The sequence below is a fragment of the Osmerus mordax genome, chromosome 2 (genome assembly GCF_038355195.1).
Source record: "Osmerus mordax isolate fOsmMor3 chromosome 2, fOsmMor3.pri, whole genome shotgun sequence".
Classification (NCBI taxonomy): Eukaryota; Metazoa; Chordata; class Actinopteri; order Osmeriformes; family Osmeridae; genus Osmerus; species Osmerus mordax.
Window position 1 is genome coordinate 3,939,031 of NC_090051.1, and position 27,738 is coordinate 3,966,768.

The 27,738-nt window shown below is 53.2% G+C and overlaps 1 protein-coding gene and 1 non-coding gene across 6 annotated transcripts in view; both read right to left on the bottom strand.

Annotated features, from left to right (window-relative positions):
- The window catches only part of zmp:0000001200 (dedicator of cytokinesis protein 9), an 84,762-nt gene that overhangs the window by 39,533 nt on the left and 17,491 nt on the right, over positions 1 to 27,738 (bottom strand). For 3 of the 5 annotated variants that reach the window (XR_010878717.1, XM_067253300.1, XM_067253322.1), the window contains exons 2-3: positions 8,486 to 8,602; positions 2,774 to 2,863 (exon numbers count right to left, since the gene is read on the bottom strand). Coding sequence is in view for 4 of the 5 variants with exons in the window: in XM_067253300.1 (XP_067109401.1) it covers positions 2,774 to 2,863; positions 8,486 to 8,602 (207 nt within the window). In the remaining variant the exon portion in view is untranslated. Of the gene's footprint in view, positions 1 to 2,773; positions 2,864 to 8,485; positions 8,603 to 13,264; positions 13,379 to 27,738 lie in introns of those variants that run through there. The other 2 variants (XM_067253309.1, XM_067253331.1) reach the window with 1 other exon arrangement.
- trnap-agg (transfer RNA proline (anticodon AGG)) lies at positions 15,011 to 15,082 on the bottom strand. The gene has a single exon. It is a non-coding gene; the product is annotated as a tRNA-Pro (tRNA).

Here is a 27,738-nt window from a genome sequence, read left to right on the forward strand (position 1 = left end):
CTCGGGTTAGTTTTAGGATCCTGGCAGGGCAGAGTGACAATGGAAACAGTTCAGATACAAGCTCACCTCAGTCTGCCATTAGTCAGAGCTGGGTCAGAGTCAAAAGGTTGGTGTGTGTGTTTGTGTGTCGGTCTTGGTGTGTGTGTGTTTGTGTGTCGGTCTTGGTGTGTGTGTGTTTGTGTGTCGGTCTTGGTGTGTGTGTGTTTGTGTGTCGGTCTTGGTGTGTGTGTGTTTGTGTGTCGGTCTTGGTGTGTGTGTGTTTGTGTGTCGGTCTTGGTGTGTGTGTGTTTGTGTGTCGGTCTTGGTGTGTGTGTGTTTGTGTGTCGGTCTTGGTGTGTGTGTGTTTGTGTGTCGGTCTTGGTGTGTGTGTGTTTGTGTGTCGGTCTTGGTGTGTGTGTGTTTGTGTGTCGGTCTTGGTGTGTGTGTGTTTGTGTGTCGGTCTTGGTGTGTGTGTGTTTGTGTGTCGGTCTTGGTGTGTGTGTGTTTGTGTGTCGGTCTTGGTGTGTGTGTGTTTGTGTGTCGGTCTTGGTGTGTGTGTGTTTGTGTGTCGGTCTTGGTGTTTGTGTGTTTGTGTGTCGGTCTTGGTGTGTGTGTGTTTGTGTGTCGGTCTTGGTGTTTGTGTGTTTGTGTGTCGGTCTTGGTGTGTGTGTGTTTGTGTGTCGGTCTTGGTGTGTGTGTGTTTGTGTGTCGGTCTTGGTGTTTGTGTGTTTGTGTGTCGGTCTTGGTGTGTGTGTGTTTGTGTTTGTGTGTCGGTCTTGGTGTGTGTGTGTTTGTGTGTCGGTCTTGGTGTGTGTGTGTTTGTGTGTCGGTCTTGGTGTGTGTGTGTTTGTGTGTCGGTCTTGGTGTGTGTGTGTTTGTGTGTCGGTCTTGGTGTGTGTGTGTTTGTGTGTCGGTCTTGGTGTGTGTGTGTTTGTGTGTCGGTCTTGGTGTGTGTGTGTTTGTGTGTCGGTCTTGGTGTTTGTGTGTTTGTGTGTCGGTCTTGGTGTGTGTGTGTTTGTGTGTCGGTCTTGGTGTTTGTGTGTTTGTGTGTCGGTCTTGGTGTGTGTGTGTTTGTGTGTCGGTCTTGGTGTGTGTGTGTTTGTGTGTCGGTCTTGGTGTGTGTGTGTTTGTGTGTCGGTCTTGGTGTGTGTGTGTTTGTGTGTCGGTCTTGGTGTGTGTGTGTTTGTGTGTCGGTCTTGGTGTGTGTGTGTTTGTGTGTCGGTCTTGGTGTGTGTGTGTTTGTGTGTCGGTCTTGGTGTGTGTGTGTTTGTGTGTCGGTCTTGGTGTGTGTGTGTTTGTGTGTCGGTCTTGGTGTGTGTGTGTTTGTGTGTCGGTGTGCTTTCACCTCCTAACCCAGGTTTACAGGATCAAGTTGACTTGCGAGAGCAGCCCATAACCGGGAAGGAATGACTATCTATCTCCCTTTCTCTGGAACAGGACATCTGTTCATTGTTAACCCCCCACCCCCCACCCCACCCCTCATGTCATCCGAACGCAGTGGTCATTCTACAGAAAGAGGCGGCGGTTTACAAGAAAAGCTCAGAGCGGAGGACAGACAGGAGGGAGGCCCTGGCTGGATGCTCCGAGCGGAGGACAGACAAGAGGGAGGCCCTGGCTGGATGCTCCGAGCGGAGGACAGACAAGAGGGAGGCCCTGGCTGGATGCTCCGAGCGGAGGACAGACAGGAGGGAGGCCCTGGCTGGATGCTCCGAGCGGAGGACAGACAGGAGGGAGGCCCTGGCTGGATGCTCCGAGCGGAGGACAGACAGGAGGGAGGCCCTGGCTGGATGCTCCGAGCGGAGGACAGACAGGAGGGAGGCCCTGGCTGGATGCTCCGAGCGGAGGACAGACAGGAGGGAGGCCCTGGCTGGATGCTGCAGCTGTCCCATCTAACACCACCCTGCCCCGGACGAGGAGAAAGCGCTTCTTTAAGACTTCACGCAGGATTTCCCCGCGAGCCAGGGACCTCTGACTGGAGAGGTGAGGAGGGTTAGGAGACAGGTGTCTCTGGATGACAGCGGCTGAGACAGCAGTCAGGTGGTTAAGACGCTGTGCGCTACGGGGCTTTAGCCCACAGGACAGATACGGAGATGAGTACGAGCAGAACGATTGAACAACAGTTCAAGTTTTTGTTTGCTGTTAGTACTTACTGTTGGGTTGGCTGCCTATAAACTACTGCGACTGTTCTCAAATCGGTGTCTCATAGATTGTAAACCCATTAAGGGGTTGTAGAAATACCAGTGGCTTGGTACAGACACCAGTCTAACCACGGGTCTAGGGTCTAGAGTAGCAAAACTCAGAGATGAAGTGCTGTTAAGTTACGCAATTCTATTTACCATCTTGAGTCCGCTGGCTGTTTGGTGATAAAAATCCCAGAAACACTCCAGTTGACTGGAACACTTCCAACAATGAATCATAAAAACGGAATCATCCTGGACTGAACAACAAAACCCTATTGTCACAAAGTATGTGTCAGGAGGAGAAATGGAGGATAAGTTTGGCTGGACACTTTCTGTGAACAATAGGAAACAGAGGGTGTGTGTGTGTGTGTGTGTGTGTGTGTGTGTGTGCGTGTGTGTGTGTGTGTATACATACTTCCTGACAATCCACTGATCTGATAAGGACAGCTGTGGCCAGGTCAGAGGCTGGCTGAACAGCCTGTCCATTTTTAACGGAACAACACGGTTCGCTGGCTCGCACACGGAGCTCCTCAGAGACAGCACTTAACTGTCAATAAAAACACGGCTGTGGACAGCTAGACCACACGTTTGGTGTTGCTGTGGCGGGACCTTACCTCCTGGACAAACAGACTCTGCGCTTCCTTCTCTGCATTCTCCGGCACCGTCGGGTGGAGAGTCCTTCCTTGGCGTCTCAGAGTCGAAATCTGGAGAAATCAGGAGAAACAGGTTGCGTGTGACTGATTAAAACAAACACAGGATCAGACGGGGTTGGAATGGAAACGAAATCGGCGCGCAGCAATGTGTCGGATATCAACTTCCATCGTAAACCCTTTGTAAACCTCAGCAGATACAGAGAGAGCGGAATGGGAAGTAGGAAAACAGACGTTTTTTTCAGGTATGACGCCCAAACGTCTGAAGCTGTCGTCTCAGTGAGAACAGGCCGTCCACCGAGTTCCCCCTCCAAATATTATTCCACGTAGGAGAGTGATCTCAGGTGTGGGAGGGGGGGGTCTGTGGAGAGGAGAGGATGCTCCTGCACGCAGCCCCAGGGCCGACGGACACGCCCTGGCCCCCCGCCCACAGGCCTGCCTGCGAGGCGCCACCTGCAGGACGCTCTCCCAGGGCCGAGCCGCTCTACGCGTCTCCTCTCCTCGACCTTCCTCCAGCTCTCTTCGAAAAGCGCCGCCCCCTTGCCTCCGTGGAGAGCGGGGACATGTGAGAGTGAGGGGTGTCCGAACACACTGACTCTCTAGTATCGAGAATGTGAGCACCAGAAGCATGGCCAAAAGTTGGCTTCCACAGTTTACACCCAAGACACCTTTCAAACAATAACCTGTGCTCCAAATCCCTTTCACGCACTTAGGCACAGTGAGCTGCATTTTCTATTTATTGCTCCAGAAGACATTTTTCCGTTCAGGAAATGATCATTCTTTCGGAGTAATTTTGAATTACTGTCCCTGTGAGATAACGTTTTTCAGATGAATAATGCCTTGATAGGGAGTCGTTTTTATGAAATCCAAATATTGCTGCAGGCCCAAGTGTTGTTACTCCTCCTGCCTGTGGCCAGCTTCGCTCCAAGACAGGCTTCGTTGTTAATTCTCCAGAGCGATCTGGTTTTGACACATTTCACGTTAATGGACATCATTATCACCCCCTTGATAATTAGGGCTAAAAGGGAGTCGTTCTGTGACTGGATCTTTGTTTAAAAATAGTTTGGGGACGCCCCCTGCTTAGGAAGCTCTCTCCAGCATGGGAAACGGAACACAAACACACTGCCTTCCACTTAGACCACATGACCCATCGAGAAACAAACAAAAGCAAAACCAAACATTAAACAAAAGCTCGAGTTCAAACCTCCGTCAGCACGCATCCTCAAGAGCTTCAACGGGACGCAGTCCAAAGACAACCCAGGACGGTGGAGCCTTTGTGGCTACCTCACGTACCGTAAAGGATATTTCAAGATTTGGGTGATGGTGCAGGGGTGAGGTAAGCAACTCAAGACTGCAATAAATCTCTGTGGATTTTTCCTGGGCAGCAGAAGTGGTGGGTCTGCTTTAGTCGTTACCTCTGAATGTCCTCACACACACAGAGGCTGGAGACGAGGGAGTTTTCCGGAAGGTCCCTGGACGAGGCAACGGGAGTTAAACCTGAACTGTGTCACAGACAGCGGAATGAGACCCAGAGGCTCCAGCTGGGAGTGACTTCATTATCTCCTCTCTGAGGCCGAAATAAATCAAAAATGTAACCGGGTGAAATCTCACCGCACAACAACAACTTGAGTACAAACACATTGCACCAGGTTACTGGTACTGTGGCACAGTACAAACAGGGTTTTAATGTATTTCAAAGGAGAAAAGGGTAATCCTTTTCATAAGATGTCACGGACACCTATTGTATCCATGTATCTATTATCCTGTCAGAATAAAACCACTCTTAATACATTTACATTTTACATTTAGTCATTTAGCAGACGCTCTTATCCAGAGCGACTTACAGTAAGTACAGGGACATTCCCCCCGAGGCAAGTAGGGTGAAGTGCCTTGCCCAAGGACACTACGTCAGTTGGCATGACCGGGAATCGAACTGGCAACCTTCGGATTACTAGCCCGATTCCCTCACCGCTCAGCCACCTAACTCCCTTACATACATTAACCTGACACATAGTAGCATAAGCAAGACAAGTTCCACATCACTGTCAATGGGGCTGATTGTACACCGGCACCACAGAGAGCAGCAGGTGTGTGTAGCTGGGGAGCCTAGCGCAGTAGCAGCAGATTGTCCTGCCTCTGGCCTCCACAGCACTTTCCGCAGAGGCAGGTGACGGGCGGGGTGATCACTTAATGACCGAGTGATAATGACAGACGGCGGCATCTTAATGATACGAAGACTCACCGCAGCGAAGCCTGATTGATGCGAGAACACTCACGAGCACTCACTCACTCTGAATGCCTTCAGCCGTCTGAACTGTCAGCCGCCAAGCTGTCTGCCTGAGAGGAACACAATGGCCAGGCGCTGCTGGTTAACCTGAGGCCTAACCTTCCTCAGCCCAGTCAAGGTTTCCTGCCGCCAGCTCATTATCTCCTCCATGATCGAAGCAGCAGAAACAAACAGGCGTGGAGGCCGGGGAGGAGACAGGAAGTAGGTAAACAGGAAGTGCCTGGGAAGGGGGTCTCCGCGGAGCACTCAGGGGCTCTCTGGAAGCAGCATGAGGACAAGGTGATTCAGCTGCAATCCTCCAGGGAGCTGATGGTATTCCTTCCCCCCAGAACACCCATCTGTCCTGGGGTTCCTACCGCGACGCCTGCCCCTGATGCATGGAGAGCTCCATAAAGATTCAGGAAGTGACCATTACAATGGAGCTCTCCTTATCTCACGTTTTCCCCATGTGGCCTATGGATATTAAAGGCGTATATGGTGTTATGGAAACCCTCCTGCGACTGTGGAATCGCTCGGCGCTGGGAAGAGGAGACGTGTTGGAGGCATTCCTGCGGCTCAGCTTGCTGACAGGACTTCCTGTTCGGCAGGCTTCACGGCCGGCGGACATCTTAACCTGAAGCAGGGAGAGGAGGGAGGGTCCCCTCTCCCCGTAATCCCAGATACATTCGGAGCCTGTCTCCCCTCCCCCTCCCCCTCCCTTCCCCCCTCCTCCTCCTCCTCCCCTCCACCTCCAGAACCCGCTGATCAAGACCAGATGGACATAATATAAACATGGCCTCAGAATTTATTTTCCTAAACAGTTAAGTCCCTGTTCCCTGAGATACGATTTGATAACAAGCTCCAATGAGAGGCCTTGGACTGGGTGGGGAGGGCGGGGTGAGGAGGGGAGGGGTGAGGAAGGGAGGGAGCGGAGAGGAGGCTCTGACAGCGCCTCTCCAGCTGAGGGGCTGCCAATGATAGGATTTACACAGCAGCCAGGAACCAACCACAGACAGCACTGTGACCAGAGGAGATCTGCCTGGACTGCATTTATAGACCACTATCATTACACACTCAGCTGTGTGTGTGTGTATGGATGTGTGTGTATGCATGTGTGTGTGTGTGTGTGTGTGTGAGAGAGAGAGAAATATAGCATATAGCATACCACATCCACCGTACCCCCACGTTTTACAGTTTCAGGGCGGAAGGATCCGGACACACAACCAGAACAAACAGAACCCGAGACGCTGAGAGGGTTCCAGAGGCCTGGGCAGATGCTGCGTTCAGTCACACGCTCTGCCCCACCACCTCCCGTCTCTCCCTTGAGCGAGGATCACCTGTTGCTGCTGACAAGGCCTGGTGTGTGAGCCGGCGCTGGAATGCCAACGGCAGACCAGACAGAGCTCCTCTCTGCAGCAGCGTGGGGGGGGGGGGGGGGGGGGGCACACGGTCAAGGCCGGCTGGTTCTGTCACTGAACCCCCCAGCTGCCTGACCTTCAGCCAAACCCTGCACCCTCCCTCCCCTGCACCCTCCCTCCTCTCCCCACCCTGCACCCTCCCTCCTCCCCACCCAGCACCCTCCCTCCTCTGCACCCTCCCTCCTCCCCACCCTCCCTCCTCCCCACCCAGCACCCTCCCTCCTCTGCACCCTCCCTCCTCTCCCCACCCTGCACCCTCCCTCCTCTGCACCCTCCCTCCTCTCCCCACCCTGCACCCTCCCTCCCTCCTCTCCCCACCCTGCACCCTCCCTCCTCTGCACCCTCCCTCCTCTCCCCACCCTGCACCCTCCCTCCTCCCCACCCTCCCTCCTCCCCACCCTGCACCCTCCCTCCTCCCCACCCTCCCTCCTCCCTCCCCTGCACCCTCCCTCCTCCCTCCCCTGCACCCTCCCTCCTCCCCGCCCTGCACCCTCCCTCCTCCCCACCCTCCCTCCCCTGCACCCTCCCTCCTCCCCGCCCTGCACCCTCCCTCCTCCCTACCTGGACCAGCCCCCAGCCCCAGCACCGCACCCCTTGTCCCCCCCCCTAACCCTAATCCACACCCCAGCTCCAGCCAACAGCCTGGACCCTTCACCACTTATTCTTCAGTTACAGAAACACTGAGACGCTCTGGATAAGAGCGTCTGCTAAATGACTAAATGTAAATGAAACCTTTTCATGGCCCGTGAAACAAAGGAAGCTGTCAAAGAAAGATGAAAAAAAAAAACTACAATAAAAACGTTTATTGTACAAAGTGATCTGGGCCGTGAGACAGCCAGGGAGGTCAGCTTGGAGGATGTGTGTCTTAGCTGCTGTTAAGCACATCTTCCTAAGTGTTCTCACTTCCCGGAGCTCCACAGCCAGGACACCTTCCTGCTTCAGAGTTTCCAGCCTCGCAGGGCCTTCCCTGGTATGGAAACTGTGAGCGAGTGTCCGTCCGGCTGAATGGGTCTGGAGATAACCCGGACTCACAGTACAGGGGGCCAATATAAGCCACTTAGAGCAGCTGACCCCTGACCCCTCCAGCCTCCGTCAGCTGGAAGGAGGAATGTCAACAAAAGGAACCCTCTAGGGACGACCTTGCCCTTCCCTCTCAACACACCCGAGCACCATCATCACACACACACACACACACAAACACACACGCACAGCTGAAACATGTGAAACGCAAGTGGGAAGGAGGCTCATCGACTGCGTTTAACTGACACCACATGAAAAACCTCCATAAACTGTAATCAAGACCTTATTGTGACTTTGAAATAACTTCATTCATATTGAAAGATTTCTACATAAATGACCTGCTCCAAGTCATGGTCCTAACCCTGGTCCTAGCCCTATCCCTGGACTTAGTCCTGGTCCTAGCCCTGGTATTGCCCTGGTCCTAGCCCTGGCCCTGGTCCTAGCCCTGGTCCTAGCCCTGGTACTAGCCCAGGCCCTAGCCCTGGTCCTAGCCCTGGTCCTAGCCCTTGCCCTGGTCCTAGCCCTGGTCCTAGCCCTGGCCCTGGTACTAGCCCAGGCCCTAGCTCTGGTCCTGGTCCTAGCCCTGGTCCTAGCCCTGGTCCTGGTCCTAGCCCTGGTCCTAGCCCTGGTCCTGGTCCTAGCCCTGGCCCTGGTACTAGCCCAGGCCCTAGCCCTGGTCCTGGTCCTAGCCCTGGCCCTGGTACTAGCCCAGGCCCTAGCCCTGGTCCTGGTCCTAGCCCTGGTACTAGCCCAGTCCCTAGCTCTGGTCCTGGTCCTAGCCCTGGTCCTAGCCCTGGTCCTGGTCCTAGCCCTGGTCCTAGCCCTGGTCCTGGTCCTAGCCCTGGCCCTGGTACTAGCCCAGGCCCTAGCCCTGGTCCTGGTTCTAGCCCTGGTACTAGCCCAGGCCCTAGCCCTGGTCCTGGTCCTAGCCCTGGTCCTGGTCCTAGCCCTGGTCCTGGAGGAGTGTCTCACCTGGAAGTCCTCCAGGGGGAACTGCAGCATGTCCCGCAGGGCATCACTGAGAATCTGAGTCTTCCTCTGCACCAGCACATTCTCATAGTCCAGCGGCTCGATCACCTTAGGCTTCACCTGCAGAGAAACACACACACACACACAAGCTGGGTTAACGCACAGGTATATACACACACACACGCGCACACACACAGCCACATTCTAAAACCAAAGATACGCTGGAGAATATTTCATGACCGATGTTCCAGCTCAGTAGACCAAGTGTTGGAGCTGTCTGAATGGCTCCAGACTTTTCTCCTTCCAGGAGAATCTGACAGCTGTCCAGGAGAGATCTTTTCAGACGTGGAGGAAGGGGTCAGTCCAGAGCTGACAGGGGGGAGACAGGCACCTTAACACCCGCTCAGAGGAGCTGGAGGAGCCCTGGAAATGACAGCTAGCCTGCCTGTGGAACATGGAGCTTTGTGAGCTAGCAGGAAGGATGGGGAGAGGAGAGGAGCGAGAGGGAGGGAGAGAGAGAGGGAGGAGGAGAGGAAAGGAGGGTGGAGGAGAGGAGAGGGAGGGTGGGTGGAGGAGAGGGGTCTTAATGGGGTACCGGATTAGCCGTCTTCTGGGTTTGACAGCTTGATGTGACAGAGCACAGAGTCTCAAATCACAGCATATGTAAAAACAGACTGAGGCTGACAATGCTGTCGCTTTGCAAGGTAAAGTTGGGGAAACCTGATCATGTGAGGTTACAGATAATACTGTACTGTTGGGTGTGACCATACAGTAGAAGGTCGAGAACTGTACAGTAGACATGGCAACAACAGAGCTTTGTGTGGATCTCTACGGACGAGAAGTACACACACACATTCAATAACACACACACCTACATACACATACCCAACACACACACACATCCACACACACCCACAGACAGATGCTATGTGTTAGACACCATGACAGGCTAAAAGTGCTGCAGCCTGCCGCCCACGGAGAAAACATCCGTCCAGGAGACGGGAGGATGAGATGACCTCACCTTCCCCGACAGGCAGCACACAGCTCTGACACAGCACCCTTAGATACAGCCGTGTCAACACAAACCGTCTCCATGACTACAACTACATAAGGCGCATTCGGATCTAACACGGCACATGGGGTGTGGAAACCCCAGCAGTCTGGAGATCGCTGGGAATACAGAAAGATAAACATGTAGGCCGTTTCATAATCTACTTTAGAGTTGACTTGAAAACATCTCATTGTCTAATGCTGCTGTTCGTGCCAAAAGAATGCCTTGCAAGTACAAGATTAGACTTCAGGACGACATTCCAGATAGAATCTGTAGCAGTTTTGTCACGTAGAATTATCCCACCAGCACAGACTGTCACTGGGCCACGCCAGGCAAAGGAATTAAATAACATCAATGTTGCCATCAAACACAACATGAGAACATCCGATGGCACCAACAATATTCATATTTTACCACTCCTAGAATCAGAGGTGGCTTTGAAACAGGCAGATGTTGAATGTGTGGGTTCTGGTTCTGATGTGCCACAACACCACAGGCTGCAGCAAAACATCTCACCTCCTTTGAGGAGTTGGGTTGATTGTAGGCGCTGATCTTCAGAGATCTGTGAAGGCCTCTGTAACGCTACTTTTCGAAAAGGCTACACGGATACAATGTGATTTGACATGGAAGAATCAGAGTGCACAGCGACCTTAAAGCTAGAAGGAAGAAGAATACTTTATTAGTGATGTGAGATGAACGTGCAAGGAGCGGTTTCTCCTCACGATGAGACTCTTTCTCTGCTTTCTCCCATCCTGTTGTCTTTTCCTTCCGAGTGCATCCACGCTACAGCGCTCTCAAACTCCCCTCTGGCGCTCAGCAGAGCTGACTGACAGAGTGGCTCGTCCAGATAGTGGGGGTGTGAAGGGACAGCCGTGGCCGGGTCTCCAGGGCTGGAGAGCTGTCCTGCAGCTTGCACACCACCTCCACATCTGCTCCTGATCAAGCAAAGATGACCTCAGAGGAACAGCTCTGGAAACTGGATCAGTTTTGCTAGCGGTGCTAGCGCCCGTGCTAGTGACTCAGCAGCTAGCATTGCTAGCACCCGTGCTAAGACAAAGCAGCTAGTGGTGTTGACTGGGGAGGATTCTGTGCTTGAAGATTACGGATGGCGTCTGGGACAGGGGACTGGGACCAGGGACCCGCCCTGTCTGCTGCCAGCTTTATCACCATAGGCAGATGACAAGGGCTTATACACATTCACACACACAGATCTCACAGCCTGTACCCTCTCTGCTTACATCTATTACATCTAAAAACACTTGAGGTCTTCTCTCTCTCTCTCTCTCTCTCTCTCTCTCTCTCTCTCTCTCTCTCTCTCTCTCCTCTCTCTCTCTCTCTCTCTCTTCTCTCTCTCTCTCTCTCTCCTCTCTCTCTCTCTCTCTCTCTCTCTCTCTCTCTCTCTCTCTCTCTCTCTCTCTCTCACACACACACATTCTTTCATGAAGACAAAGGAAGGGATTGTAGTAGACAGAGAAAGATTCTACACACGGGCAGACAGACCAGGTGACTCAGGTAAGATGATTAAAGACTGCTTGAGATAACAGTCCGGACGAGATGATCAGTGTGTTTGTGTGCGTGTCTGTGTGGTGTGTGTGTGTGGAATGTGTGTGTTCGCGTCCCGGTGGCATCTCCCGTATCTCCACATCTCTATGACGACAGAGGGGAGAGCGTCGCCCCCGTGCCCAGACGTCCCCTCACAGTGTCCTCCTGAACACGCCGCTGATCACCCCCACTTCCTCTTCCTGTTTGCAGCCATGTGTCACCCACCCCCCCCTGTCTCCTGGAGGACTGCAGGAATGTAACACCTCACAGTGGGTACAGCGCCGGCCCCAGGCAGCCTATCAGCTCCTCAGCCCTGGGGGGCTGGGGGGGGGGGGGGGGGTCTGCCTCAGTCGTCAACTTCCACACGACAACAATACCCCTCTCTATGGAGGGCAACAAGGGCCTCCCGCAGGAGCACATTGAGCCTAATTACGGGCTTCACGTTTGAACAGTCCACTCACTCAGTGTCCCTTTCCCTCACCTTCCAACCCCCCGAGCACGCTCACCTATGAGGGCTACCCCCCCCCCGAGCACGCTCACCTATGAGGGCTACCCCCCCCCCGAGCACGCTCACCTATGAGGGCTACCCCCCCCCCCCCGAGCACGCTCACCTATGACGGCTGATCAGCCGCTCAGAGCGTCGCTCATAATTGGCACTTAAAAGCTTTCACCCAGTGATTATGACAGATGGTCTCCTTCGATAGTAATGACCGATTTCAGGGCCCACTCTCTCCCTGAGGAGAAGCGGCCTCACACACACACACACACACACACATCAGCACTAACACCTCCAACGTTATGCTTCTGTCTGTGTGTCAGTGACCACAATGCAAGCGCTGGATAATAAAATGTCCATTCACCATTCAACTGGAGCTCAGTCATTTCCCTCAACCCACAGGTTTGCCCACTGTATCTGGCTCCATCCGCCCCTACAGCTCACCGGCGCCCCCACAACAGAACACACTCTGACCACAGGAGTCAACCACGACCAAACATCCGTTGACCACAATGACAAGTCAGGCCGACATCGCTCCTTAAACATGACTGACCAGTGCAGAATATTTGACTGAGTGCAGCAGTCCCCCTTGACAAATGAATCATCATTTTCTTTTGGCCGGCCACCAACATCTGAGTAAATAGCTGTCCAAACAAACCCTAACCGTAAACGAGGAGAAATGAAAACACTTCGGGGATCGCAATCTTCTGATACGAGGCCCAGCCCTCCACCAGCTGGGCCTCCCCCCCATCATCTCCCACTCTGCTAGGCCTTCCCACCCAGCCCCCCCCCCCATCATCTCCCTCTCTGCTGCCATGCTCCCCTCTGCCGCCTCACACAATGGGGCTCTGTGATGTCTGCACTGACAGATCTAGCCTAGGGAGAAGGCCACAGTTACAGACAAATCGGATCAAATCCAATGTTATTTGTATAGCCCTTCTTTTCTTTTTTACTTTACAAGCAACGGCTAAGACGGCTTCACAGATCAGCACCTGTAACCGACTTCAACCCTCAGAGAAGACAAGGTGGAACTCCCCCAAACACAGCCAGAGATTTCAAATGATATGGGAGTTCAGTGAGGGATGCCCTCCACCAGAGAAGGCCGTCGATTCCGCCTGCCACAGACCATTTCCCTGTCATTAAAGTTGACTTTTGAGCTGAATGAGGCTTTTACAAGAGGAGAGGTGTACAGTCATTAACTCTGAAGAATGTAGGGCCCAGTTCAGCACTCGGGCTGTTCCAGGTAGAGTAACACCAGGGAAGTTCAATGTACTCTTGAACAACGCTAACAAAGCCGTTTTGAAATGCGAGCCTTCACAGCACCATTGTCTGGTATCACTGTGATCTGGGGAAGGGAGTGGGACTGGAGATCAGCGTAGCAGCACCGGGCACAGTATGAGAGTCAAGGAGACACATCCACCAGCTTAACATGGACACACCACAACTTTACCACAACAAGGATCATTTTCAGAGTTAACCTGAGAGAAAGCCAACCTACTACTGAACCTACTACTGCGCACACGGATGAGGTAACAGAGAGAGAGAGAGACACACACACACAGAGAGAGAGAGACAGAGAGAGAGACAGCGAGAGAGACACAGAGAGAGAGAGAGACAGAGAGGAAGAGAGAGAGAGAGCGAGAGACACCGTACGGTGAAGTGGTTTCACAGTCGGACTCCTCTGGGAACTTACCGCCACCTGTGGCGTCGCCTCGCCCTCCGCCTCGGCGCCCGCCAAGCTCTTGTATTGCTGAGGGGACTCGATGACCAGCTCCTTCTTAGGAGCCTTGCTAGCCCTTCCTTGCATGGTCAACAGCTGTGGCCAGAAGCCTCCTCACTACTGCAGATCCCAGAGAGAGGCCGACAGCCAGCATGTCCAATGGAGGAAAGCCTTGTGTAGAGTGGTTACACGGAGCTCTCTGCTCTCACTCTTACTCTCTCTATCTCTCTCTCTCTCTCACACACACACGCTTAGAGACTCCCTCCTCTGACTGTTCTGCCTCCCAGCCCTGCTCTCACACCAGGGCCAGGAAGCTGGCCCCTCCCACTCTCAGCTGTGCTGCCTGGGGGGGAGTAACACTAACACACACACACACACCTCTTGCAGTCATTTGACGCCCCCCCCGCTCACACTATCCACCTGCACAGTAATGGCAACGGCCTGACAGAGGACGACAAAAGAGGAACATTCCACAAGTCTGATGGTCCCACAAGGGCCGGCCTCACAGAAGACAAGTAAATAGAGCTGGCTCCTATTTCAGTATGGAGGGAAAGAAAGAGAGAGGGGAGAGAGAGAGTCGGTAAGAAAGAGAGTGATAGAGAGACAGAGAGAGTGAGAGAGAGAATAATTGTTCTCCTCCATAAGCACGTAGCATGATCATTTATTCAAGAAATTCAGCAAGACATCTGGAGAATATCAGGAGATTTTTCTACACAGGGAGACAGACTCGCAGTGAAGTGATTTAGCTGTGATTTTCCACATGTCAACATCACAGTTAAGCTGCCAGCCTTGGCACATCAGATGTCGTCTGGAGTTACAGACACAGAAACATCTTTCTACAAATCCTGACCCACATACTCCACACTCCTCAATGCCACCCAAAAAACGATCAATTTTTTTTTTCTTACAGTATAGTTATCATGATGTGATATGCACTAGCACATGAAAATAATAATATTCACAATCAGTACTACAATTATTCTAACTGTCTATACGTTTGCTTTGGGCTGTGTGCGCTCCCGAACTAACAGGATGGATTCTTCCTTTCTTACAGTATAGTCATTAAGCCTTGAAATGGACCTGCATGTGAATTAATAATATTAACAATCAATACTACGATGTTTATGCAAGGGACTCTTCTACAATTGTCTGCACGGTTGCTTTGGAATGTGAGTGTTCTCGAAACCCACAGGCTCCAGACTGCCACAGAGCCAGACCTCCAGGGTCCCCCAGACCCTGGTTGTTGATCCATCTGCCAGAGGGGCATTCCTGCGCGCCGTCGCCCCACCACAGCCACCCCTGTGTGGGCCTGACCCTCCGGACCCCTCCCCGAGCGACAGCAGGGAGGATGTTGTCTTTTCACGCCCGTGTCAGGGTTGAACGTCGTCGGGGGAGGGGGTGGTGGTGGGGTTGGGGGGGGCACTACAGCTGTTCCCCTGTCCCAATGTCACCTGCCCCCACCACCGCCCTCCCAACCTGCACAGTCACACACGTGCCCCCCCCCCCCACCTCCCCCGATCCCTCATCCTCCAACCCCCACCATAGCGCCTCTTACAAAAACAAAAGGCACTCACTAAAACCTAACCCCCATTTACTCTCCATTTAATTCTCAATTTATTCCCTAACCGCTCAGCCATCTGACTTCCTTAATGAATTCACTGCAGTGATAGACTACTATAGTCTAGTTTTAATTATCCCACAAATCCAGAGTAAAAATTTGGGCTCGTCCGGGATTTGAACCCGGGACCTCTCGCACCCTAAGCGAGAATCATACCCCTAGACCAACGAGCCGCTCATTCCAGGTACTGAGTAGAAAGAACAGAGTGCTGGAGAGCAAGGGGCCCCTTTCAGGCTAGACACCGGGGAACAAGAGCCGTCTTCCTGAGGGCAGACTGAGACAGTTCCCTGGACCTGTTAGTCATCAGTCTTCCTGCCTGTGAGGAACACACTCCCCTCCTGAATGACTGACATGTCTGGGTGCATTTTCATCTTGAGTCATTTTATTACACCCTATCAGCTGACAGGGGAGACCTGTGGACTCCTCCCGATTGGCCGCCCGGCTCGTCAGGTGACAGCTCCCCGACGCTCCTCAGGCATGTCCATCGCCTCAGCGCTCGCTCACGTCCGGAGCGCTGATCTTAGCTTGCGTCAGAGGAGTCGCTGGGATGTTGACTCTGAGAGTGCACGCTTGCGCAAGAGCAGAGCTCCGCCCACACGACCCAACCGCAGGTCTATGGGCCGTTTCATCAGACGGCCTTTGAAACACCCACTTGTTTACTGTTGACTGCGTCACACTTGTGAGGGAGCCAGTGTGATTTAAGTATGCAGCTAATTACCGGGCGGAGGGTTTGGGACTCTGGGCCAACCAAACCACAGATTTCAACAACACAACAGAAACTTGAAAGAGTTACGTACTGTACATTTAGACTACAGTACATTCCGAATACTGTATATTTAGACTACGGTACATTCAGAATACTGAACATTCAGACTACAGTACATTCAGAATACTGTACATTCAGGCTGTTTTATCTTCAGACTACTGAATATTCAGACATCTTAACTTAACTTCCTGCTCATTCAGTAGCTCTCCATTAAGAAAACATCAACACTAACACAACATGCTAACAGCTCAGCTCAGCCCCACCCCATCTCCACCCCAGCTCCAGGCCCAGCCCAGCTCCAAGCCCAGCCCAGCTCCAGGCCCAGCCCAGCTCCAGCCCCACCCCAGCTCCAGACCCAGCCCAGCTCCAGGCTCAGCCCCACCCCATCCCCACCCCAGCTCCAGGCCCACCCCAGCTCCAGGCCCAGCTCCAGCTCCAGGCCCAGCTCCAGCCCAGCTCCAGTCCAGCTCCAGGCCCAGCCCAGCCTGCGACGTCTCTCTCTGCAGCCCTGACAGACAGCAGGCTGGCTGGGACATCAAAGAGTCCTCTCTGCATTGCAGCTCGGCCCTCCTCTTCCCTCAGGACTGTCAACTCAGACACAAGAAGACTTACAGGGAAGCGTGGATCCTTCCTGTGCCTGTCGTTCAGTTCTGTTGTTTACAGTTTCAACTGTAGCGTACAGCTTTAACGGGCCACAATGAATCTAGACTACTCCCTGTGGTTTTGTGTTTGAAAAAGAAATCGCACCAATATAAGTCACTATTGATGCCTTGATGGAGGATTGTAAGTCCTTGGTTTGGACTCTGGGGGGGGGGGAGGAGGAGGGGGGGGTGTAAAGGAGACGGTGTCCCCTGCTACATCAACATGGGGCTCGTTAATGAGAATTGATATACGGAGACAGAGGTCTGTCGTAGCTGCCATCATGATTCATCATTACGGCTCCTCTCTCTCTCTCCCCCTCCTTCTCTCTCTCATATCCAGACCTCACTCGCTTCCTCCTCTCTCCACCTCCGCATCCATTCTGGACTTTTATTCGGTTTCATTTGGCATCATCACTAAATCTCCTTTCAATTCAATTGAGAAGGAGCGAGGCTTGTCTGGACGGCACGAGCTCAGCATGACTCGAGATCGGACGCGTCACCGTGCGGGGCACCGGAGAACAGCTGTGAGTGTGTGTGTAGTGACAGCAGTGTTGACGCTGTGACTCAGTACAGTGAGCAACGACGGCCCCCTGCCAGTGTCTCTCACAGCTGGGTCTCTGAGAGGGCAGGGGTGGTGGCTAGCCCAGCCCAGGCTGGTTAGACACAGCCTGGGTGTCCAGAGCAGAGCAGGCCGAGGTAGACCAGGGTAGACCAGGGTAGACCAGGGTGGACCAGGAAAGACCATGGTGGACCAGTGGACTGGAACTGTGGTCAGAGCTGGACGGGGGGTTACATAACTGAGCCATAACTTGATGCAATCACTGGGCCTTCCCAGTGGGAACTGGGGAAAACAAGGGTGGGTGTAGCTTGGAATGGAACAAAAACACACAGCCCCTCCCTCTATCCAGCCTTCCCTCCCTCCCTCCCTCCCTCCCTCCTTCCGCTTTGATGCGGGGGGTGTGGGGCACCAGTGTGCGAGGTGAGTGTTCACTCCCACTGGAGTGATGGTGGGCGCAGGCCAGGTCTACACCCTCTGCTAACATCCCTGCAGAATGAACACACGCCGACAAGAGACTCATCTCACACTGTACAGCTGTGCTGGGAAACCAAACATGCCGCCCACCCCCATCTCGCCCACTCTCTCTCTCTCTCTCTCTCTCTCTCTCTCTCTCTATCTCCCACTCCCTCTACTTCTGTCTCTCTCTCTCCCACTCCCTCTCTCTCTCCTTCTCCCTCTACTTCTCTCTGTCTCTCTCTCTCTCTCTCCCATTCTCCCACTCCCTCTCTTTGTCTCTCCCTCCCTCTCTCCCTCTCTCTCTCTCCCTCTCTCTCTCTACAGGGCTTATTCACAGAAAACATTACACAACTCTATTGGGTGGATGCTGCTGGACTGAGCTGCGTCAAGTGTCTAACAGCTGTAGGTCCAGGAGTGTCCCTGGCGTGTGTGGGAGAGAGTGGGTCCACCCTGCCCCAGCCAGGGCCAGGCTCCATGCCAGGGTTAGGCCCGTGGTCTGAGGGCTGGAGACAGGAGTCTCCTGTACCAGCTTAGCGGGTCAGAGGGCCACGGAAAACCTCTCAGTGTTATCAGACAGCCTGGAGGTCCGGACCAATCCCCGGGCTGCTCCAGGACAGCCAAGGCGCTACGGGGTAGGAAACTATCGCTAGTGGGGATAACAATGGTCGAGCAGGCGCGCTGCTCAGCTGTGCTAAGGGCCAGTGGGCTAAAGAGATGGTGGTGGGGGGGGGGGGGGGGGGGGGGGGGGGAGGGGGGGGTTGAGGGAGGGAGGGAGGGGGTGGGGGGCAGAGAACAACACATTGTTCTCATGTGGATGTTCTCGTTGTGGTCGACGCCCAGCTTGCGTGTGTGACGGTCGACCGGGCTGACAGTCGGGGTGGGAGTTGCAGTCTCCATAGGCACACGGCAAGAGGAGAAGCTGTCCCTCTATTCGCTAAAGAGCTTCATGTTTATCTCGGTTAAAAAACAGGGCTTACCGGACAGAGAGGAGAGGCAGGGAGCCAAAAGGGGGACAATGAAATTCCCTATCAAACACACTAATAACAAATACAGTCAAATACATCCAAATCAAGTAGAGGCATGTACTGAAATAGTGTGCAGTGTAACAGAAAATATATACTTGAAGTGTAAATACATCCTCTGGAATCAAGATCAAATTGATCTTTAGTAAGGACTAGGCCAGGAGTCTGTGCAGCCACATTTGGTGAGGTAATCTCACACACAGGCACACATACACACACACAGAGTGAACAAAGTAACAGCTTGGCTAACTGGCCCTGATGCTACACAGGCAAGGTTTAGTATTGCTAAGAATACACACCCTCACACATGGAACCAATGGGCAGATCCTAACTGAATCATTAGGCATGACTTTAGCTCTGACAACACTGCTGGGCAATGTTAGGAGAAGCCCTCCCTAAAAAAACACCATTCGATGAAGCACCTTTTATCTTGGACCAATTGGACGTCATCCCTCCCTCTCTCTTTCCTTCTCTTTCAAAGCAACAACATTCCATTGATAAGACCGGCAGCTTGCAGATTTGCCTGCTTGTTGCAGCGTAGCTAAGATCGGACAGAGGATGAAACCGATCATATGCATATAACAAATGATCTGCATGTAATAGAATGCTATAAGCATGGGGTGAGTACATTTACATTTAGTCATTTAGCAGACGCTCTTATCCAGAGCGATTTACAGTAAGTACAGGGACATTCCCCCCGAGGCAAGTAGGGTGAAGTGTCTTGCCCAAGGACACAGCGTCAGTTGGCAAGACCGGGAATCGAACTGGCAACCTTCGGATTACTAGCCCGATTCCCTCACCGCTCAGCCACCTGACTCCCCTGAGTATGTAACCTGACTCGCCTGATGGTTAGTTACACATATCCATCTGGGAAGTCGTCCATGGAAAAGGCAGGCACTTTCAAAAAATACTTGTCAGGTTATTGGATGAACCCTTTCTCCATCACTCTCTATCAAAGGCAAGCTTCAGCCACGCCCATAGCTCGCAGTAGTCCCTCATAGGACGCTGTTTGGTCCAAACCACTGTGGTTTGGGCACAAACAAATAACTTGGAACTTGGCAAGATGGATTCTGGCATGATCGTGTTGTCAGCTGTCGCGCTTGGCTGCAGATCTAGACGGTGCAAGTTTGAAGTTTGAAACCCCCCAGGTACGTCGCGTTGGACAAAGGTGTCTGCTCAACGAACACATTGTTATGTGCAGATCTGTACAGAGGACTCTACTGTAACCCCCCATCCGCCCCCCCAAATCCCCTCCCCACCCATCCCCCCCCCCATCCCCCCCCCCCCCCCCCCCCCTGTGAGGGCCGTGAGATGAGAGCCGCAGAGAGAGGAAGGAAAAGGGTGCGCTGGTGTAATCTGGTGTAATCAGAGTGAGCGAAATAACAGAGCAGTTAAACTCCCCTAACAAACAGCCCCCCCCCCTCCTCCCCCGACACACACACACACCCCCATCGACCGCACAGACCTGTCTCCCACTGCCAAACCTATTTGTGTGTCTGCGTGTGTGCGTGCGTGCGCGTGCGTGTGTGCGTGTTGCTGCGGCCCACCCAAATGAACCATTTCAATCTTCCCACACATGGAGAGATTAAGAGTCATATTCATGGCTATCAGGAATCACGATCCCTAAAGATCTTAATCTTTCCCATATTTAGGTTCGGGGGCTCAAACCAGATCAGATGACAACGAGGTGGAGAAAGAACATTCAGCAAAGCCTCGAGCCGGACCAATCTCCTTTACCACCTGTCACCTGTCACGGTCACCTGAACGGGGTTCTGCCGGCATGCTGTTCCAGAACCTTCTTCTCTCCAGTCCTATCTGCTACTGGGAGGGAGGACTGTTGGAGTTCGCCTGCTCATGTATTGATTACTGCCACCAGCCAAGCGCTGAGAGGGAATTAAATCAGTCAAGTCTGTTGATCGGAGCATCTCTGAGTCGTGATAGGCCAGGGCGCCCTTGACCTACTTCCACACACACACACACACGCGTGCGCGCACACACACACACCAGCCCCGCACCCCACACCACCACAGACCAGACTGTCAGTCAGCTCACATCACTGTGAACCAGATGCCGGTCAAAGCCAGCTGCAGACATTTGGCATCACACACGCACACACACACACACACACACACACACACACACACAGGCAGTCAGTTCATGCACACACACACACTCAGGCAGTTCATGCACACACACACACAGACACACACCAAGAACAGGACAAGCTGGTACGGAGCAGGAAGAGTTCTGCCAGTGTAGCGGTCTAGCGCTCAAGAGAAGCTAGTGATCTGTGCCAGACACAGACCGCCCCCCCCCCCCCCCCCCACCCCGTACCCCCCCCCCCCCCCCCCGTCGGGAGCTTAACTCTCCCCAGCACATGGCTGCATGGTGGGGGAGGAGAGAGCTAGTCCACCCCAGCTTTCACTTCCCCATGTCCTCCACGGACGCAGCGCATGCACCTCACATAATCACCCCCCCGAAGCTTATGCCGCCACCCAGCTCAGCCTCCTGGGTGAGGATGCAGTCTGCTGCGGCTGTCGGCGTCCCAGTAAATGGACGGATAAGTGCACCATTAAAACTCTATCTAGAAAACACGCAGGGCATATTAAGCACAAGTGATTTCCTCCCCCCCCCGTCCCCCCATACCTCGTGACTGGTAACCCAGGTTCTATGCTGTCTACGGATTCTGAATCGGGTTCAAACGCAGCCTGTTCTGTTCACGTGGGTTTGGATGTTTTGAGGACGTTTCCTTCCCCCCAGGTTGCGGAGCTCCAGTTCAGACGGTCGGCGAGCAGAGTTCTGTCTCCGCTCAACGCCGACGGGCAAAAGCACCTGGCAGCAGCCGTCAATGTATCCATACTGTAGTACAGCGAAGGTTTACAGAGAAGATCTACCCTATGCAACACCTGCCACACTGTAAACGACATTACAAGAATACCCCTCACAAACACACTTACGCCCCCCCCCGCCCCCCCACACACACACAAACACCACACACACCTTTAGTATAGCCGGCGCTGGCCACCACCTGGACTCTCTCCTGCTGTGTGCCTGCTCCTGCTCCGAGGCGCCCTCCGGCTCGGCCTCGCTCTTGCAGACGTAGCTACAGTTCCTCTCCAGCACCGTGCGGAGCCCGTCCAGCACCACCACGCTGGTGCTGCACCCCATCACATCACACCACGACCACACGGGCATCGGTCAGGACACAGCCTTCACCCGCTTGTCCTCATCCAGCCCCCATGGTCCAATCCTGAATCCGTGAGACCCACTTCCACCCCAGGACCGGGGGGCCAGGGGTGGTGGCTGTGGCTGGGCTGGGGGGGGAAGGGAGAGGAGCCTTGGGATGGCGGGCCAAGAGGCCAGAGATCCAGCCGGACTAGAGGCTCTGGGTGTAAGCCACAACAGAGTAGTCCCGTCTTGTGGTAGCAGGAGTGCTCCAGTCAGCAGGCGAGCGAAAGAGAGAGAGCTGGAGGGAGGGATGGGGGGGGGGGATGAGGGATGCTGCGGTTTCAGCCAATGCTGAGCCTCGACACAATAGCGGCTTGTATCTGCTGATGCTGTCTCTCTCTCTCTCTCTCTCTTTACCACTCTCCCACTTTCTCTCTCTCTTTCTATCGCTCGCCCTTCAACCATCCCTCTCTCTCCCCTTAACCCTCTCTCTCTCATGCCTCTCTCCTCTGAACGTCAATATTCTCCTTCCCCAGTGCATTGTCACCGAACACATGAATGAAAAGGACTTTTATCTTTTATCCTTCGCTTCGGGAGATATATTTAGAAATCCTGGAAGCCGACACTCTTGGGTTGCCACACCCAGACGACGCAGTCAATAGTGGAACCTGAAGCAAGCGGGTGTCAGGCAGGGTGGTGGAGAAGGTCAGGGCGGAGGAGCGGAGGGACGGGGCTGTGTTGCTTTCAGTCTGTCCTCTGGAGGAGGAGAGCTCCAGTCAGGCAAACAGCAGCATGGCTCGATGCTCATTTAGTTCAGGCGACAATCCAGAGGCAAGGATAGGGACTTGTGCGTTCAGATCAGGCAAACGAACATATACAACTTGAATAACGTCCAATGAGCTCATACATAATGCAACTGTGTTGTGTTAGTGGATGTTACTGCTGAGGTCATGGAAATGGAGCTGTAGGAAGAACTGTTTGAACATAGGCATTAAAAATGATTTCTTCTGCAGAGAATAGCCTTCATAGTCTTCAACCATGATTTGTGATATGATAAGTGATGCGATATATTTTAATCAGAGCGTGTCTGAGAGATAAATAGAATTGAGGTCAAATGTTCTTGGGCTGAATACAAATCTGCATTGCATTAGACCTTGACCATGTTAGAAATGCCTTGAAACCCTGAAATAGACCCAGTGTCCCGTGCCTTTGAAAGAAATATCTATTTACAAAACACAGAGAGGACATGGGAAGATTTAAACCTTTTATGTCCAGACATAAAGCAGGGTGTTTTTCTAAATAAAAGATTAGCTGCTGGCTAATCACCAGTCCCTCTCCAGCCAGTTCTCCCTAAAGCACTACATCAGGCAGATAAGTGTGCTAAGTTATCCTGGATCCTGACCAGGTCTGGAAAAAGCTAAACATTAATAATCCCAAGCATACAGTCTTCTTTGATAGAACTGTGTACTTCTCTAAAAGTGTGTCTACTTTTTGAAAGAACAGTGCGCCCTGGTAACACACACACCAATCCCATAGAAAATGCTAACTGTCCATAGAAAATGCTAATGTTATGTGTTTTTACCCAGGGCGGGTTAATGTTATGGGGTCCTAACCCAAAGAGGGTTAATGTTATAGGGTCCTGACCCAAAGAGGGTTAATGTTATAGGGTCCTGACCCAGGGGGGGTTAATGTTATAGGGTCCTGACCCAGGGGGGGTTAATGTTATAGGGTCCTGATCCAGGGAGGGTTAATGTTATGGGGTCCTGATCCAGGGAGGGTTAATGTTATAGGGACCTGATCCAGGGAGGGTTAATGTTATGGGGTCTTGACCTGTAGCCATCAGGCTCCAGAGACAGACAGCGACCGTCCCTATAGATGTCCCTGCCTGCCTCAAGGCTCTCTCAGGGGAAGAGGAAGACATCAGAGAAACAGGACACTGCCCGTCCCTGTTTGTTTATCCTCCTCCATCCCTGTCCTTCCCTGGGGGCCCTAACTGCTTCCTGCAGAGGCCCCCAGACCTCCAGACTCACACGGTACCGCAGGATTGGCCCTTCACAAGCCACAGACTGCAGGATTGGGGGTCAGATGGCTGAGCGGTTAGGGAATCAGGCTATTAATCAGAAGGTTGCTGGTTTGATTCCCAGCCATGCAATGATGTTCACCCTACTTGCCTCGGGGGGAATGTCCCTTTACTTACTGTAAGTCTCTCTGGATAAGAGCGTCTGCTAAATGACTACATGTAAATGATTGGCCCTTCACAAGCCACACACCTCAGCTAGATAGTAGACTCCTACTGTACGTGCCACAAACTGTCACACTGAGGCGGACGCCAGCTACTGAAGCCCCCAGGGTGCTACTCCAGGGTGCTGTCCCTGGAGTAGCACCCTGGTTGGGGGTGGTGCATGCCCTGTGGGAAGCTGTGGACTGTCTGGACGAAGCTATCAAGGTGTTCACCTAAGGGAAGGGTCAATGGGTAAATGGGACTGGACAGCATTGGCACCCCGAAGACATTAAACTGGACACAAACACACATACACACGTCATAGGCACACACATACACACACATAATCCCATCTTGACAAAAAAAACACACACACACGTGTTTGCAATCTGTAAAGTGCTCTCTCAGGGTGAACCAGTACAGGGTGAAACTGCCCATGCCTGCCTCCCTCTCTGTGTCGCTGTGGCTGTGTTAATATTTCAGAAGCACTTGACACACTGAACTACATTCGATTGGGCGCCGGGACGAGCAGCGGAGAGAGGCAGCCGAGCTTGGGGATGAGGGGAATCAGAGAGAGGGAGGGGAAAGAGAGGGAGGGAGGAGAGAAGACTTCAATTAAACTCATTGATCCCTCCAGACTACACATCCCCCACCCCCCCACCAAGCCAGCGCCGCAGTCAGGGGCAGATAGAGCCCGTCAGTGAGGGATTGTAGGATTAGCATATGGAACAGCCAGTTCATGCAAGTAACCTGGCGTAAAACTGCACAGTCAGATCCCAAATATGTGGGACTCGGAGCGATGTTTTAGAGACAGGGATGCCTTTATTTGTTTAGCTCTTCCTATTCTGAGGACATGGTACGGGACAGCTGGACCCGTCGCTGACAGTGACACAGCAGCATAGTAGTCTGTTAGTCACTCGTGCGAATAAGAGTTCAGCAGCACTTCAGTACCCTAAAGCTACAGTGGACTGAGATATGACTGCACACACACACACACACACACACACACACACACACAAACACCTCTTTGTCCTCTCAAGCTTGTATCGCTACTACAAACACAGCCTGTCAACAGTGAAGCCGGTTATTACTGCGTGAATAACAGCTCGACTAAATGACGGATGAATCATGACCATGAGACGCTGTTTGAAGCGTCCCAGCTGTTGCAGATAAATCTGGCCCTGCCAGGCTCAGATTCCTGTAAAGCATGCTTCGACTCGCCTGGGCCCACGCAACCACGCGGATGTAACGACGTCATGAGGCTAGATCTTTTCTGACATCTCCTGGGATCAGAATCCATGATGATACCGACCTACACATTCACATTGTTTATTTTTAAACTCGTCGCTACAACATTCTTTTAGTGGATTTCAGGGTTTGACGTTTGTGGGACTGTGTTGGACCATCCCTGAGGGAGGGCCACCCAGACGCTATCCGGCTGGCTGAGGTGTAACTGAGACACGGACATGCATATCCTCCTCATTTCAGAGGCTTTCAATCGCTAATTCTCTCTAAAACAGCACAAGAATGCCACAGTATCTTTCTACAACGTGCTCACAACACTGTCTGCAAATCTGCAGCCCTCAACATCTGTACCAGCCAATCACGGCACGGCTTAGACCCTCAGAGACCCCCTGGAGCACAGAAAGGAGGCTGCATGGTGATAGGCCGGGAGAGAGAGGCTGCCAGAGAGCAGAAGCTTAAGCGTGATTGGCTGGCAGAGAGAGCTCTATGCAGGCAGAACTCGTTGGCACTGTGAGCCTCCAGTAAGGTAGTCACTGATTGGCTACTTTCTATTTGCACCATTGACTTTGTTTCTTTCTCACTTTCAATTTACTTTCCCAATGCACTATTCATATGCCACTTTGCGTAAAAGCGTATGCTAAATGAATAAAGTGTAATGGAAAGTAAATGGGAGGTCTTGTAATGTGGTGCTGGGCTGGGCCTGGGGGCGACACCATTCAGACGAGTCCTAAATTATTCAGCCTCAGTACTGCTGAGTCATGAACGTCTCTGCACTGACCGACGTGAGCAGCGCACCCTGTAGGACACAAACACTTGTCTCAGACCTGAAGTCAATACCGATCAATGGGACAATCACGCGTCAATTTCGTGAAAAGCGAGCACCTCACACTTTCCTGTCAGTTGGATGTGTGCTGGGACATCCACACCGAACTGGAGAGGGTGTGTTTCTGGGTGTGTGCGATGCCTCTGTTGTGCCTTGTGGTGGAGGAGGCTGTAGGGCCTGGGGAGAGGTGTGACCGTGGTAGACGGGGGAGGGGGGCTGGGCTCTGAGGGGGCCTCGGCACCACTGATTGGGGGATTTAACAGGCTTGATGCATGCTCTGCTGGAGCGTGGGTCGGCCCTGGAAGCTGCACTGTCAACATCCTGCATGGTGGGGGAGGGAGCCTGAGAGACTGCTGCAAACCAGTCTACTGGCCCCTTGACAGCTCTGCTTGTCTGCTTGTCTGTCTGTCTTTCTGCCCGTCGGTCTGTCTGCCTGCATGTGTGTCTGCCTGTCTGCCTGTCTGTCTGTGTCTGCCTGTCTGTCTGTGTGTCTGCCTGCATGTGTGTCTGCCTGTCTGCCTGTCTGTCTGTCTGTCTGTCTGCCTGTCTGCTGTCTGTCTGCCTGTCTGTCTGTCTGCCTGTCTGTCTGTCTGTCTGTCTGGCCTGTCTGTGTGTCTGTGTGTCTGGTCTGGGACATTAGCAGCATCTGGCTGCAGCTGGGGCTGTAGGCCGGCTGGACCACGGTCCCTTTGCTTCCGTCACACTTCAGCCAGACAAGGTCCCCTTGGGACTGGCCTCATCCCAGCCATGCATTCTCACATCGGAAAACCACTACTTCATCCCACCTCCCACTCGGCGATGACAGTGAAAACTCCAGCCATGAGCGCCGTGTTGTTCCACAGCCTGGACTCACAGCCTGGACTCACAGCCTGGACTCACAGCCTGGACTCACAGCCTGGACTCACAGCCTGGACTCACAGCCTGGACTCACAGCCTGGACTCACAGCCTGGACTCACAGCCTGGGATCAGCAGAGGAGCTGGGAGGGCCCAAAGAGGGAGGGCTCAGGCTGCAGCAGGAGGCATGGTCACCACCGCCACCTTCACCACAGGACCGCTCCCCTACCCAGGGCGCTTTCTGGCTATTCTTGCAACCTTGGCAAGATCTCCAACACCCCCACCCTCCCAAAGATGTGCCATCTTCAGGGGAAAGAACACTTTTTTTATTATATTATAAAATAAAAGAACGAAATAAAGTGCAGCAGCAGTTACGTGTGTTTTTGGTGAGCATCCTTCCCCTGCAGGTGGCGCTCCCTACGTGTTAATGCCCCTGCCTCTTCCTCTGCTCCACCTGGACCAGCACGTACACGGGGGGCACTAGGACCGCCTCGCCACCTCTGGAGGTGGCGGGACGGCGTCAGCGTCCTACAGAATCTTCAGCAAGCCTCAATATCTTCCGTGGCTGATTTCACGTCGTTGGCAGCGATGGGGTCTAATTAAAAAACATCAAAGCCCCGGCACATGTGGACCGAGAGGGGGTCAGCTTGCGCCCCCCTCCCCCCCCCGCCCCCCTGGAAGGTCCCACAGACAACAGGGCTATAAAAGTCACTGCGTGGCGGAGAGGAGTGGAGGGAAGTTCACTGGGAGCTGGCACACCATCTGAGGAGCACTCGTGACGAAGGCCATGTACACAGCTGGCAGTGTGTCTCTAGGCCCATGGTTGAGAGAGAGAGAGAGAGAGTGTTTGTGTGTGAGAAAAGAAAAGAGAAAGAGTGTGTGTGTATGCATGGGTGTGTGCACATGTGTGTGTTTGTGTGTGAGTGAGAGAGAGTGAGACACACAGCGTATGTGGGGGAGAGGTTAGGGAGACAGTGGTACTGTGGATGACATCACAAGCAGGGAGCGGAGCGGGCCAGATAAGCCCCAGGTCCTCCCAGCCCCAGGTCCTCCCAGCCCCAGGTCCTCCCAGCCCCAGGTCCTCCCAGCCCCA